Source organism: Arachis hypogaea, chromosome 3 (genome assembly GCF_003086295.3).
Source record: "Arachis hypogaea cultivar Tifrunner chromosome 3, arahy.Tifrunner.gnm2.J5K5, whole genome shotgun sequence".
NCBI lineage: Eukaryota > Viridiplantae > Streptophyta > Magnoliopsida > Fabales > Fabaceae > Arachis > Arachis hypogaea.
The window spans coordinates 138,429,335-138,443,481 of record NC_092038.1 but is presented as its reverse complement, the minus strand read 5'-3'; the positions used below and the strand labels follow the sequence as shown (position 1 = coordinate 138,443,481).

The following is a 14,147-nucleotide window of genomic DNA, read 5'->3' as shown; positions in this document are numbered from 1 at the left end:
CCATGAACCCAGTACACCTGAATAGAGCAAGGTGTTATAAAAACTACTCTACAGTACAAGGTAAGTGCAAGGATGAGCAGATAACTAAACTACTATAGGGGAACAACATGTCAATGTGTATGCAGTGAATGTTTAGTGCCACGAAAATACATATCTGATTATGAAGAATGAATAATGCAGGTGATACCTGTCTGCATCCTGTGTCATTAATGCTTTCCGGGTTTCAATATCATCACCAAGTTGACCATTCACATTTGCATCCGTATGTCTTTGTTCAGTACTCTTAGCTAATCGGTACAGACTGTCCCTTATACATAGTTTAGTTCTTATATCCAACTGCATTCAAGTGAATTGATCCAGAAGCTGGAAGCAGGGAAGTGTAACTTGGAGTATGATTATAATCTCGGTGAGTTAAGGGAGTCCGCATCTGTACACATCCTAAAGAATCAGAATCCATGTTTGGTGTATGTTTATGGATGCTATCCTGAGAAGTAACTGCACTGGATGATGCTCCAAAGGGTTGCTTCAGATGTGGATATTGCTCCGTCTGAGAATAGGGATGAATGGAATCACCATTTTCTAGGTACACATTTTTCCTCTTTCCAACTGATGGCTTTGACAGCTTATCCTGAACCTTTAATACAATGAGTCTCTCTGGCATATACAATTACGAATTAAGGGACAGTATACATTAATCTTAAGAAATAGAGGAGGCAGCCAGACCAGTTTCCAGTTGCTACAAAACATACATTTACATTACTAACCAGAGTAATACAATCAATTAGCCAAGAAAAAATATAGTTCCCTTTCTTATTATTAGGTACAACTCCAAGCAGGGAAAAAAATTTCTTATTACATGAATAGACCATAATATCATCTTGAAGACTAAAAGTTTTAGATATTTTGATTTTTATAGAATTTTGAAGTCTCAAAGTTTTAGCCAAGGTTCTAAAAATCGGATCGAATAGGCCGGTCGAACCGGTTTAACCGGAAACCGGTAATGAAAACGATCCGATCCTCCTCTAATAACCGTTGTGTTGAAAATCGTTGGAAACCGTTGAACCGGCCGGTTGGGCCGGACTGGTAACCGGCCGGTTCCTCTAAAACGACGCCGTTTTTGGCTAATTTAAAAAAAACCCGATCCACTCGTTCGTGAACCACCCGTCCCGTCCCGTCCCCCCCCCCTCTTCCCCCATTCATTCCTCTCAGCTCACTCGTTCGGTCGTTCGTGAACCCTAGCCCTCTGAAGCCAAGGAAGAGGAACCCCGTACCCAGTACCCTAGCTCTCCGTCGTCGCCGCGGTTCCCAGGTCGTCAGCGCCGCCGCCATCCCCAGGTCCTCTTCGTCTTCGCTGGCCTCTCGAACCCAGGTGAGTGGTTCCTTGTCTTCATCTTCTCTGAACTTCTTCTTCAATTTTTGTTCCATATTTCTTCAATTCTTCTTGGGTCTTGGCTTGAAGTTTGGTTCTTCAATTCTTCTTCTTCGTTCTTCGGTCTGCATTCTGCATTCTCTATCACATTGAAATTAAGCTTTGGATTCTCTTATTTCGTTTTAATTTTACCGCACTCAACATGTTTGATGAAATGCTTTAACCATATTTCTGATTGGTTTTATAATTTCTAGCTTTTATAATATCTCTCCGTCAAGGTTAGTGGGCTAAACTCATGAAATTTCAAATTACTCAAATATGCAATTTCTGAAATTAGGGATTTGTGAATATGAACTCTGAAGTTAGTGATTGATTTCTGATATATTACTGATTCTGTTCTAATATGTGCTTTTGTTACTGATTCTGAAATTGAGTAATGGATTTGTTACTGATTCTGTTCTATGGTCTCATGGATGATTATTGGATTTCTAGCCGTTCTATTGCTGTTTTTAATTTGGATTATGATTTATTGATTTTAGTCATGGATGAAAGTATTAATCAAGCAGCAGTTGCTGATAATGCCTGTTTGAATAATAATTCGTCTGCCAATCCTCCTAATTCAAATGATTCTGCTAATCCTAATCCACTTAGTTCGAATAATAGTTAGTCACAAGGTTCTAATTTTTGTTGTTGAATGCCCTGTTTGTTGCTGAATGCTGTTGGTAATGGTGTTTTTGCTGCTGAATGTCCTGCTGTTTTTATTTCTTTGTTTGTTGCTGAATGTTGGCGGCAGAATTTAAATATGGTCATGTTGATAATTTTTTGATTTTTCAATGTGCTGTGGCTAGTCTTTAATTTCGTATCTGGTAATGGATACTTCTTTGTTTTGTAGTTGCTGGTTTTGCTTTGATTTGTAGTTGCTGGCTCCTAATTATTGCTGGTTTTGCTGCTTTGTTTGTTGCTGAATGTTGATGGCAGAGTTTAGATATGATCATGTTGATAATTTTTTTTATTTTTCATTGTGCTGTGGCTGGTCTTTAGTTTTGTTTTAATTAATAAAACTTTTATTAATTTCGAATGATGCTGCTAATCTTAATCCTAATCCACCAAAGCAAATTTGCAACAAGTTCTTGCGGATTTTGATGATTGATAAATCATGATGTTGGGATTTAATATTTAGATATGTTTTTCTACTATTTAATTTTTGAGTTCTTATTTTGATAAGATCATATGGATTAGGTTGATGATATTTTATGTAGTGTTTTAAATTTCAAAAATATTTTAAGATTTATATTAGACTATAATTATATTTTAGGATGTTTATTTATAATTTATTTATTATTTTATTCTAAAACGATTTTTTCGGTTGAACTACCAGTTGGGCCGGTTAAACAAGTAAACCAATAAACCAATAACTAGAACGGTTTGATGACCGGTCCGGTTCTCAGAACCTTGGTTTTAGCCCTTTACAGGTCAATAGTGGTAGAATATATAATATTGTTGCATTGACTAAGAAACTTTTCAGTACCAATCTTTGATTATATTTAGATATAAACTGAATTGGGTTATAGAATACTCTTGGACATTACCGCAGTGAAACGTAAAATAGAATCAGGTCTAGTGCCAATATAGTATACGTGTAACACTTAAGTAATCAATTTCAATGTGAATGATCTTCAAAATATTGAGAGACCAATATCAAAACTTATTTTGTCACATTCCTTGGAGAGGGAATTATGTGAGCTTATATATTTCTCCTTATGTGTCATGGTAAGTATAATAATAATAAAAAAAAAACCCCCTAAATCCCGAGGATTCCTGTTCTGTGAATATCCAGTTCTCCACATCTCCTCCATCCTCCTCCAGCGACACCAGCCTGCCATTCCGGTCTTCTCCAGCCCCAGCCGTCACCATTCTTCCGGGCCCCTGAGCTTGAAGGCTTGATTCAACTCCAGTCCGCTGAGCTCTGCCGTTGCCGTCGCCTTCACGTGGTGCTCGCCAGCCGTCACCTCCTCTAGCCGTGCATTCGCCTCTCTTCTGTTCTGCTGCTCCTCTCTGTTCTCCCAATCTGCTTCGCTGCCTCTCCTGTTCTCGCTTTAAGTATGCCATTTTTTTTAATTATAAATTTACTTCTTTTGTATAAATTTATATTTCTGTGTTTTGTGTGTGTGTGATTCCTGAAATTGTAGTATGATTCTGTTAACAAAAGGTGAGCTTGAGCTGACCTAACCGTGTGCAACCGTAATAGCTAAGCTGAAGTTCGTTCTAAGAGTCAATAGATATTCGCAGAATCGGTGACAAAATGGGTTTAGGGTTGAGAAACTTCAGTGAGAGAAACAATAATGGACAACCTGTCCTGGACACTGAGAATGGGGAGGAACTCATGCACATGCAGCGTGGTGTGGACCTTGTGCTTGCCAACCTCCCTCCCATCTCCTCCGGCACACTCTATATTACTACCAAGTAACTAAATCACTTGTTATTTTCCATAGCTCTTTCCTTCCTTTTACAGTTACATACTCAATTTTACTAAACATCACAATCTGGTGACTCTGTTTGTTGCGGGCAAGTGATATGGCTCAGCGATGTAGACAACACCAAGGGATATGCTGTTGATTTCTTGTCTATTTCCCTCCATGCCGTCTCAAGAGACCCAGATGCCTACCCCCATCCTTGTTTATACACCCAGGTATCACCTATCATTTCTTAATTAATGTGTTACAGTTTAGTCGTTTTGTTATTTTCAAATCTCTGACTAGTAGGGCGCTTCCTGAAGATTGACACTAATGCTGAAGAGGATGGTTCTGAAAACTCCGACTCTGAATCCAGTGACATACAGGATTTATTCAGGATCACAGAGATGAGGCTTATCCCCTCTGATCCTTCTCAATGTATGTTGCCAATTTACACTTTGGTACTTTTCTTGTTGATAGATTATTAGTTTGTTACTCTGGGGTTTGCTTATATGTATTTTTTGCAGTGGATACTTTGTTTCAAGTATTCTGTGAGTGTGCAGAGCTTAATCCAGAACCAAATGATGGTTAGCGCTAACCTCCCATACTGTTATTAATACTCTGTTTTTACTTTTTACTCCTTTCTGAGTTGTTTGTGCTGATATTGTTCTTTTAGAGGAAGGAGAAGAGCGTGATTGGGTTTTCAGTGCTGATCAGATGGAAGGGGAAGAGGAAGGTATATGCGGGGCTTTTTACCTTGTTTGTTAAAATTTGGAAAGGTTTGATCCCGTAGATTGTTCTAGTTGTTACGTTGCTAAAGATCTTCATTTTCCCCCAGAGGAAGAAGGTTATATCTCTCATAATCCAGCGAACTCTCTTGGTCAGTCAAATGGACATCATGATCTAGCTCGTACAGTACTTGAGGTTGGTTGCTCTTCCTCATAGTTCCCTATCCACTTTTGTTTGTGCAGTCTCACATTCTAACATATAATCCTGCATCTTCTCTTGTGATTAAGTTTCTGCAAATTCAGTTATGGATACTTAAAAGTTGTCTATCACTATTTTATGTCTAACCTTCAAAGTTTCTGTAAATTCAGTTATGGATACTTTAGGTTATTTGTTAATTGTGCTTTCTCTTTCATTTTGGTGGTTGTTTTTATTTTTCCTTTTATATGGCGTTATGCTTGAGTCTTGATCTACTGAGTCTCTTGAATCAATTTTAAAACTTGCAGATTAATTGTTCCTCTCTTGATATGGAATAATTATCATTTGCTTTCTGTTTTAACACATTCAAACTAGAACTTCATTCTTTTCTTGCCTAAAATCCTTTAGTGTGTTGTTTGGATAGAGTATTTTAAAATTTTTGAAGAATTTAAAATATTGTGTAACTAAATTGATGTAATTCTGAAATGTCTTGTTTGTGCAACAACAAAAGATGATATATATGTATCAAGTTTGAGAACAAATTTGTTGTCCATCAAGTTTTAAAGGAAGAGATAATGGAAGAATTTTGAGAATTCCCTCTCTTATGGGGTATTTTAATTTCTTTATTTAAACTAAACAAAATTACTCTATAAGATACTTTTGTAAGTTGTAAAATTCTTTCTATTAATATCCAAACATCATTTCCAATGAAAGGATTTAAAAGCCTCTTAGAGAATACATTTCGTCCTCCAAATGCTTTATTCGAAGACACTCTTAGTTCAGCCACTTCAGCACTGTGGGTTATTGTTAAAGAGTTTCCTCACTAATTCCAGATTATCAAGAGGTACAGTAGCATATAATTAACAATTAGAGTAGTAAGGGGTGAGAGATAGAAGTTAGGGTAGAGAAAGGTTGAGGTATCAATGTGACACTCTCAAGAAATATTATTCAGAAAAGAAGGATGAAGAATGAGTTATGAAAGAAGATTCACTTGGCATTCGAGAGGCCAAACTCTCCACTAAATAGTCACTCCACTTATTCCCTGCCTAAAAGCTTTTCAGCTTTCTTATTTATAATATCAAAATTCTAACTACTTTCCTAAACATGTGGAATAACAACAATTTGAAGTTGTTAATTAGTTACGTGTTTTCCCCTCCTTCTATAAGTAAATTTAAAAGGAGTTGAATCCCAATTTTGTCCCTCTTGGTTTGTTACAGTTATTGAATGGTCTGTGATATAGGGAGAGACCAGGTCAGGAGGGAAGACGTCAGATGTGTTTAAATTGTTTAAATGCTTGTTGCTATTGCAAACATCATGAATCTTGTTTTGTTTTGTTTCCTTACTTTTTTTAGTATCTAGAACAAATTAGGTTACTATATACTATTTGGATCAAGTACCGTTTTCTGAATTCTGATTAAAGGAGAACCTTAGGCATGACCTGAATATTAATGTAAAATTCATTGCATTTTATGACTATTAAATATTAAGGAGTTTGGCAAAATCTTTTTGTTTTTTTCTCCTCTTTTTATTTTGATAGGCTCGAGACACTGAGCTAGATATGGATGCGAAAAAGTTGTTGGCAGTCGCTATAAGAACAAGAGAGCCACACATATCATTTGGTCTTTATTCTACTTGTTTAAGGGGGTGGCTATTTATTGTGTAGTGCCTTCACTGCATCTAGTGTATGAAAGTTTTCCAACTGATTTTACTTCCCATTCTCTAAATAATTTTTTACCAATAACTGGCTTGTGCTTCGGAGGGGTAGACCACCTATCTTTGTTGCAAAAATTTTGATAAGTACAATTTTAGGATATTTGAATGATTAGTGCTATTTTATGGAATTTCATTCTATTGACACTTTCAAGTTCATGGTAACCTAATTTCTAAATTCAAATATTGGAATATAGTTTTTTGTTATTATTTTGAAAATTTGAAGCAAAAATGATTACACAGACAATTTATTAACTGGTTGAGGGCATATTTTTATTCTATTTTGTGTATTGATGCGGATAAACACAATGCTGGTTTGTAATGTGTTTCTCTGTACCGGAATCCTTATCTATTCTCATGACTTGTGAGGCTTTAATGCTTCATATTGATGATTTTGTATTTGGTTATGGCGAATTGTCGATCAGTTATATAAGAAACCCATGTTCAGTACCAGATTTTAAATTTGTTTCAAAATTATCCCTTATTTATATTAAGTTTGATTGATTGCAGCTTCATATCAACGATCAGCGTTTTGAGGATGCAGAAGAGATGGAGCACGATGAGGATGGCACCCATAATTGAGTGGCTGTGTTTAGCCGAACATAGCATATAAACTGTTGGTTATGTTATGTAAATTAGTATGAAAATCTAATTAGGGGGTTATATACTGTTGATAATTGATGGACAATTATGCGCGACTAATGAATTTTGTTTCATGTTTAGAATGATGAAAGTGCTTTGAAAGTGTTAGCAGGTAACAATATTAAGCCCCCCTAGTTTTATTCTAAACCACTAAGAATAGGTGAATTGTGAGTAGATTTGTGCTAAGTCGTGGCTGATGATTGGTTTAATTTAAATAAGAGAAAGTCTAGGAGATCAGTACTTTTATTTAAATTTGACCAACACTTAATCATCAAGAGAAAAGTGAATAATTCTATATCATTAGATTAAATTTCACACCATTAAAAACATTAATAATGACGACAAATCACAAAACTTGCTGGTCTCCTAACACTTCTCTTTAAATAATTTCCTTAAGGCTTTAAAGTTTAAATTTATAGATTTAGGTCAGTATTTTGTCCATAATAATATTCGAAATTTAAATTTATATATATATGCATTTTCAATCATTTGGCTCTAGGCTCCGGTTGTGAACTATGATGCTCAGCGCAGATGAAGAATCTAAGTGTTGTGCGGTTGGATAGAGCTCAACCCCGTATATCTAAACGTAGGTCGACTTAAACCAGACTAAACAATTTGTTGATTAATCTCCGATTAATTCGGTGTTGAAGGCCGCGGTGACTGGAGAGGTTTTGGGTGCCATATGCCTATGATATTCCAGATCTGCAGATCAAGGATCGTATCACTATTCAGGAAAGTCGTACTACCAATTGGTAATCGAGAAGCAACTTGCAACAAAATCGCTTTTTCAATAAAATTATATCCTTAACCACTTTTCTAAAAAAAAACTAACCCAAAAAAAAAGTTGGGGAAGTAGCATTACTCTACATTGTCATATCTGCCACCTAATCTTGATCGGGAAATTATACATCGGTCATCAGTATTTATGATATCAGATACAAAAAAAAAAAAAAATCAGCAGTTAAGAAACAAGGGGATCTGAGTAAGCCTCCAATAAATACATGGTACACGATACGATGACTTACTTGAAAGAAAAACATTGTACACGAGGCTAAGGCCAAATAGCCAATGCTAGTTTCACTTTTTACTAGGTGTTATCGCTAAGGGCTTCTTTTCTACTCCACCCGAAGATCCTTCCTGGCAAACCTGGTTCTCAGTCATTACTGGTGGATTGATCACTGATCCATGTATCTGTTATTCAAACCACAACATGAGGACTAAGGCCGCGCCAAACATTTAACATTTGATAAGCATTTTAATCATTCATAAAAGCATACCATGGAACCCGATTTAAAAGGAGTTGTATCATTACGGGGAAATATTGATGCATCTGAGGGCCTATGAAAAAGCAAGTGTGCTATAGATCGATCAATGGGATTTGTGTTAGTTTCCACATCCATGAACCCAGTACACCTGAATAGAGCAAGGTGTTATACCAGTTTTAAATATTTTCAGCAAAACACCAATATTCCATACATATTAGAAGCTAAGATCTAGAAATCTAGAATGGACTATAAATATTTTTTAACGATATTATATCTGAAAATTTATTCTCAATATTAGTTACAAATGATATTGTCCTATTACCTAGTGTTATTTCAGTTCCCATATTCATCAATGTTTTATTTTTCACATATCAATATAGCATTCTCATGAATAAAATAAAAACTACTCTACAGTACAAGGTAAGTGCAAGGATGAGCAGATAACTAAACTACTCTAGGGGAACATGTCAATGTGTATGCAGTGAATGTTTAGTGCCACGAAAATACATATCTGATTATGAAGAATGAATAATGCAAGTGATACCTGTCTGCACCCTGTGTCATTAATGCTTTCCGGGTTTCAATATCATCACCAAGTTGACCATTCACATTTGCATCCGTATGTCTTTGTTCAGCACTCTTAGCTAATCGGTACAGACTATCCCTTATACATAGTTTAGTTCTTATATCCAACTGCATTCAAGTGAATTGATTATAAGTTTATAATCAATGAAGCGGAAGACTTGCAGCAAGGGTAGATAGATAAGATTTTCTTAGCATTCACAACACGGGACATTCTCTTTTCCCTCTTCCCTTTTTATAGTTTTGTTCCCATCTTTTTCAATATATTCCGTATCTGACCACCCATAGTAACAACCAACTTAATTCAGACTATAATACTTGAAAATAGGATAAGCACCATATTTCCAGCATCCACATGGCTAAGCATAATTAGGATGCTATGTTAACACCCACACGATAAAATCTTTCATCATGACAAACCATAAGTTAAATGCATGACATGTTAATTTTTAATTCATTGCCTAGGAGACACTATCACAAAACACAGGAACAAACTTCGGCATCAGAAAATATTCAAATACCTGATCCATGACCTGTTGGAGCTGCCTAAAGCTAGTTGCTTCAAGTGAGATTTCATCCAAAGCTGAGCTCATGGATGGGCTTTCTTGAGCATTTGAAGAATCTATTTCTTGTGAAAATCCAATGCTAACTCCTCCAACTTCACTATGGTCTTCATTTTCATTCTCAAACTGATGACCTACCCGCTGGCCTGAACCTGGACTTGGAAACGGTGTCATGTGACTAGCCATATTTTCACCTTTGATACCCCTACTTAACAGTCGTGCATCATAACAATTATATAATTTTTCCCTCTTATCATTTGTTTCCAAGCTAGCAGCCTCCAAAGGTTTCCCGTGAGGACTCTCCAAAGGAGACAGTTGTTTATTATGTTCAGACCTTGATCCAGACAAAGCTGGAAGCAGGGAAGTGTAACTTGGAGTATGATTATAATCACGGTGAGTTAAGGGAGTCCGCATCTGTACACATCCTAAAGAATCAGAATCCATGTTTGGTGTATGTTTATGGATGCTATCCTGAGAAGTAACTGCACTGGATGATGCTCCAAAGGGTTGCTTCAGATGTGGATATTGCTCCATATGAGAATAGGGATGAATGGAATCACCATTTTCTAGGTAGCCATTTTTTCTCTTTCCAACTGATGGCTTTGACAGCTTACCCTGCACCTTTAATACAATGAGGCTGTCTGGCATATACAATTATGAATTAAGAGACAGTATACATTAATCTTAAGAAATAGAGGACGCAGCCAGACCAGTTTCCAGTTGCTACAAAACATACATTTACATTACTAACCAGAGTAATACAATCAATTAGCCAAGAAAAAATATAGTTCCCTTTCTTATTATTAGGTACAACTCCAAGCAGGAAAAAAAATTCTTATGACATGAACAGACCATAATATCATCTTGAAGACTAAAAGTTTTAGATATTTTGATTTTTATAGAATTTTGAAGTCTCAAAGTTTTAGCCCTTTACAGGTCAATAGTGGTAGAATATAATATTGTTGCATTGACTAAGAAACTTTTCCGTACCAATCTTTGATTATATTTAGATATAAACTGAATTGAGTTATAGAATACTCTCGGACATTACAGCAGTGAAATGTAAAGCAGAATCAGGTCTAGTGCCAATGTAGTATATGTACGTGTAACACTTAAGTAATCAATTTCAATGTCATGAATGATCTTCAAAATATTCAGAGACAAATATCAAAACTTATTTTGTCACATTCCTTGGAGAGGGAATTATGTGAGCTTATATATTTCTCCTTATGTGACATGGAGGAGTCTAGAACAAATTGTACCGCATGATTTGAAACTCAGGAATTAGAATCCAAGTTATACAATTTAATACGAAATCAAGTAAAGGGGTAACTTACTTTTTCAGTGGGCACCAAGTTATCCGTATTAGTGGACTTCCTATTTGATTCACCAAATGCTGATAATGGAGGTGGTCCAGCATCATGATCAATATTCATTTGCGACATCAGTTTTTTATCAATAGGAGATGCTTTTTTGTTGGGATCATTAGTTGGCAGACCTTCAATATTTTCCTTGGGTGACATATTATAATCTGACATACTCTTCAATGGGCTCTCCTCAGATGAGGCAAACTTGAAGTCGGACTTTAATGCATCATCAGATCCTTCAGCTCCATGTGAAGATGAGAGCCAGCAAAACTCCTCTTCTTCATTATTGAGACTCCCCATTCCAAAAGTTAAGTCACAATTTCTGCAATTTCAAAAGTGCTATTCAGATATTTCTAGGATCATGATGAATTGATTCGAATTTCTTATAAAGGGGAATATTTAGAAAAATTCTCTCAAATGGGGGTTTCTTACAATGCCCTGTCAACATCTTCAAAGTTTCCTATATCCAACCACACATCATTATCAAGAAAACTGAGGTCATTATCAGTTTGTGATATGTCATTTATTTGATACTGAGACAGGCCATCATCCTCCACTATACACTTGTCTCTTAAGATAGCATCATCCACACTGCTAGAATCTGCATTGCTGCTCTTTAAATGATCAGACATCCTAGTATTATCAGATGTCGGTGTTTTCAGTTCTTTGCACAAGTCACCATCACATGAAGAAAAAAAACCCTCAGGCTTTTGAGACCATGAACCCTTTTCCAGCATTCTTTCTTTCAGGCTCAGATTTGGCAACAGTTCCTCTTGACCTTGAGGACCATAACTACTCACAACACCAGTACTTCTTTTGATACTATGCAATTCTTTAAGTGATTTCTTACAACTCTCAGCCTGTAATGCAAATTGCACCTTGTGGTCATCACCAGCATTGGGCACTACACGATCATCAGCTTCACAAAATTCATCCCACACATTACCTTGAAGCTGTAACACAAAACATGTATTTAGATTTTGAAAATAACTTGCAATTCCATGGCATCAAAAGCAATTAAAAGAAATCAGTGATAATCACTTCAGAGTTCAGAATTCATCTACTTCAGACAATGCCTGTGCTGCGCAGGGTGCGGGGATTTGAGTTTATGAAGGGAAAAAGATATTTTGCTTTCAGTAACAGTATTTATTTTCACAAGCATAGCATCAAAAGCTTCTAAAAGAAACAAGTGACAATCATTTCAGAAGTCAACTACCTCAGACAACATGCATGTGTGTGCATAGTGGGGTTGACTCCGCGAATGATAAAAATACATTTTGCCTTCAATAAAAATATTTTATTAATGCATTGCTAATATTCGCTGTCCAGCCAAAGAGTTATATATCATACCAGACAACATGGGTGCAGCCTCTCAATTTGTTAGGTATGGGGAAGTGACGAATTAGGGAAAAAGATGTATCTAAGCTTGAACTGGGAAGAAGTATGACCACTTTTGTGTTCACAATTATTTGTGGGTTGATACGTAATGATAGAGACTTCAGTCATATACAGATTAATCAAATCAGGCATGTGATCTATGGGTGTCCAAAATTTCAAATATCGGTGCTTGAACTGAACTGCAATGTTTAGTACCTCATACATAGAGAAGTTTGACATTCCTTTGAGATCTTCTATCCACCACTAAAGAAACAAGCAACTGCTTGATCCAGTGTCATGTTTCTTTTCCAAGATCTGTCCTCAAAGATCTTTCTCTATCATGAATAACATGCGAAAAAAGGAGCTTCAGTTGCAAGTTTTGACAAATAAACAAAAATTATTTGGATCATGACAAGGAAATCTCATGCTGAGTTCTAATCCTATTATATTTTGCATGAAATATTACAAACACAACACGTCAACCTGAAATACATATATAAAACCCTAGCATAACAGCCCAGCTTACAGATGAACTTTGCAATTGCACTCCTAATCACTACAGCAGCCAATGATTACTAACACCAATCCACAAGGGTTACATAGTTTCTCAACTGGTAAATTTTAAAAACATTGCCAATGTCATACCTTGTCTCAAAGTTACAACACAGGATATTCTGTTTCAACAGATACACAAGTTTTGAGTGCTAAATGAGTTCATATTCTGAAAGTATTTAAGAAAATTCCAAACTATTTATTGCCAACTTATGAATCATTATGACAGAAAAACCCATTAGCTGCAGAGAATTTCAGAATCTCTTCCGTATAATAATAACAGTATATAACTATAAACAGCCAAGCACATCTTAATCATAATGATGATACATTTAACAGCTTCCAACTATAACAGCTAAAGATTCCCTTAGGGGCTATGAACAATAAAGAGAAGGTGGCGGCACTAGAAATAAAAGGGACACCTCCAAAATCCAATCAGTGAAGAGGTATGATAGACATAAATTGAAAGAATTGCATTGGCGTTGGAGCTTTTTGCAGGTCCCCTACCAGAGTAGTCATAATCGCGTAGCAAGTACGATGTTGGGCTTACTCTAGAAAGGAGGAAAGCTTCATTTGATCCAAAGATGTTCCCCAATCCCCAATCACATGCCTGGAACAATAACCATGTCTAATCCCTACTGGACTATTGGTCCAGTAAACCAAAATCAGAGACCTTCAATTTTGTACGGTAATAAGGCCTAAAATAAATTCCCTTGATCCTTTTCTATTTTCCGATCCTGATCGGTGAACCAGAGTCATCAAACATCAAAACGCTAAAATTCCACTTATTTATGAGCCGATACTATAATTTTTTCTTTTTAAAAGTAGATAATTCAGGGCGCAGAATTCTGTCCCTAGCCGAATAGATTCCGAATCTAAATCACAAAATCTAAACTCCGAATTTCCTTTTCGACGTTCTCTCCATGCGAACATGGCACCAACTGTATCGTTAAGCTACAATTGAAGTACAAAATCCACAGCAGTAAAACCACTCACAATAAACACAAATTTATAAATAAATTAAAATAAAGGAAAGAAAATATTACAGACCTGACTTTGAACTGTATCAGCGTCCGGCTAACGGGAGAACCGAATTCCGCGGGAAAATGATAATTTTCAGAGAAAAACTGAGATCTGACAGGAAAAATAAAAGGAGAAAGTGCGGATTCTGTGATGCGTTGTTTCAGCGGCCGAGTTTTGATTCCTTGGACCTTCCAGAGCCTTCTTTTCCGTCGAACGCCACCAGCAAGCACACAGCTATTCTTTTTTATTTTTTCTACTCAGCAATAAAATATTATTATTTTTGTTTTAGTGCTTTTTGAATTTAAGCAAAAAGTATCGCG

The 14,147-nt window shown here is 36.1% G+C and overlaps 2 protein-coding genes across 21 annotated transcripts; one reads left to right on the top strand and one right to left on the bottom strand.

The window, feature by feature from the left end:
• The first annotated feature begins 1,183 nt into the window (after positions 1–1,183).
• On the top strand, positions 1,184–7,217 carry LOC112734443 (chloride conductance regulatory protein ICln). Of its 10 annotated transcripts, none has more exons than XM_025783767.2 (9): positions 1,184–1,369; positions 3,207–3,469; positions 3,659–3,832; positions 3,940–4,058; positions 4,146–4,260; positions 4,350–4,409; positions 4,499–4,558; positions 4,661–4,746; positions 6,967–7,217. In XM_025783767.2, the coding sequence occupies exons 3-9, from the start codon at positions 3,712–3,714 to the stop codon at positions 7,036–7,038; spliced, it is 633 nt and encodes a 210-aa protein (XP_025639552.1). In that variant the 5' UTR covers positions 1,184–1,369; positions 3,207–3,469; positions 3,659–3,711; the 3' UTR covers positions 7,039–7,217. The 10 variants fall into 10 exon arrangements, with proteins under 10 accessions (XP_025639552.1, XP_025639553.1, XP_072089765.1 ...); XM_025783768.2 differs by having other exon boundaries at positions 3,649–3,832; XM_072233664.1 differs by having other exon boundaries at positions 3,649–3,833; positions 3,936–4,058.
• Positions 7,218–7,457: 240 nt separating this feature from the next.
• On the bottom strand, positions 7,458–14,147 carry LOC112734442 (protein LNK1). Of its 11 annotated transcripts, none has more exons than XR_011880442.1 (9): positions 13,855–14,113; positions 12,469–12,587; positions 11,308–11,828; positions 10,846–11,197; positions 9,467–10,129; positions 8,908–9,056; positions 8,376–8,511; positions 8,124–8,289; positions 7,458–7,800 (listed from the first exon to the last, which is right to left on the bottom strand). XR_011880442.1 is itself a non-coding variant. In XM_072233661.1 (9 exons), the coding sequence occupies exons 3-9, from the start codon at positions 12,490–12,492 to the stop codon at positions 8,176–8,178; spliced, it is 1,953 nt and encodes a 650-aa protein (XP_072089762.1). In that variant the 5' UTR covers positions 12,493–12,587; positions 13,227–13,758; positions 13,855–14,053; the 3' UTR covers positions 7,867–8,175. The 11 variants fall into 11 exon arrangements, 6 of the variants coding, with proteins under 6 accessions (XP_072089762.1, XP_025639543.1, XP_025639541.1 ...); XR_011880445.1 differs by having other exon boundaries at positions 9,467–10,123; positions 13,855–14,108; XR_011880443.1 differs by lacking the exon at positions 7,458–7,800 and adding an exon at positions 7,867–7,987 and having other exon boundaries at positions 13,855–14,108.

Coding starts and splice junctions, on each gene's coding strand:
- LOC112734443 (XM_072233664.1), top strand. CDS start 3,672: ATGGGTTTAGGGTTGAGAAACTTCAGTGAGAGAAACAATAATGGACAA. Junction 4,261..4,349: donor CCCCTCTGATCCTTCTCAAT/GTATGTTGCCAA, acceptor TATTTTTTGCAG/TGGATACTTTGTTTCAAGTA. Junction 4,410..4,498: donor TAATCCAGAACCAAATGATG/GTTAGCGCTAAC, acceptor TTGTTCTTTTAG/AGGAAGGAGAAGAGCGTGAT.
- LOC112734442 (XM_025783756.3), bottom strand. CDS start 12,492: ATGTCAAACTTCTCTATGTATGAG. Junction 9,057..9,466: donor TCCAACAGGTCATGGATCAG/GTATTTGAATAT, acceptor ACTTGAATGCAG/TTGGATATAAGAACTAAACT. Junction 8,512..8,907: donor ATGACACAGGGTGCAGACAG/GTATCACTTGCA, acceptor TGCTCTATTCAG/GTGTACTGGGTTCATGGATG.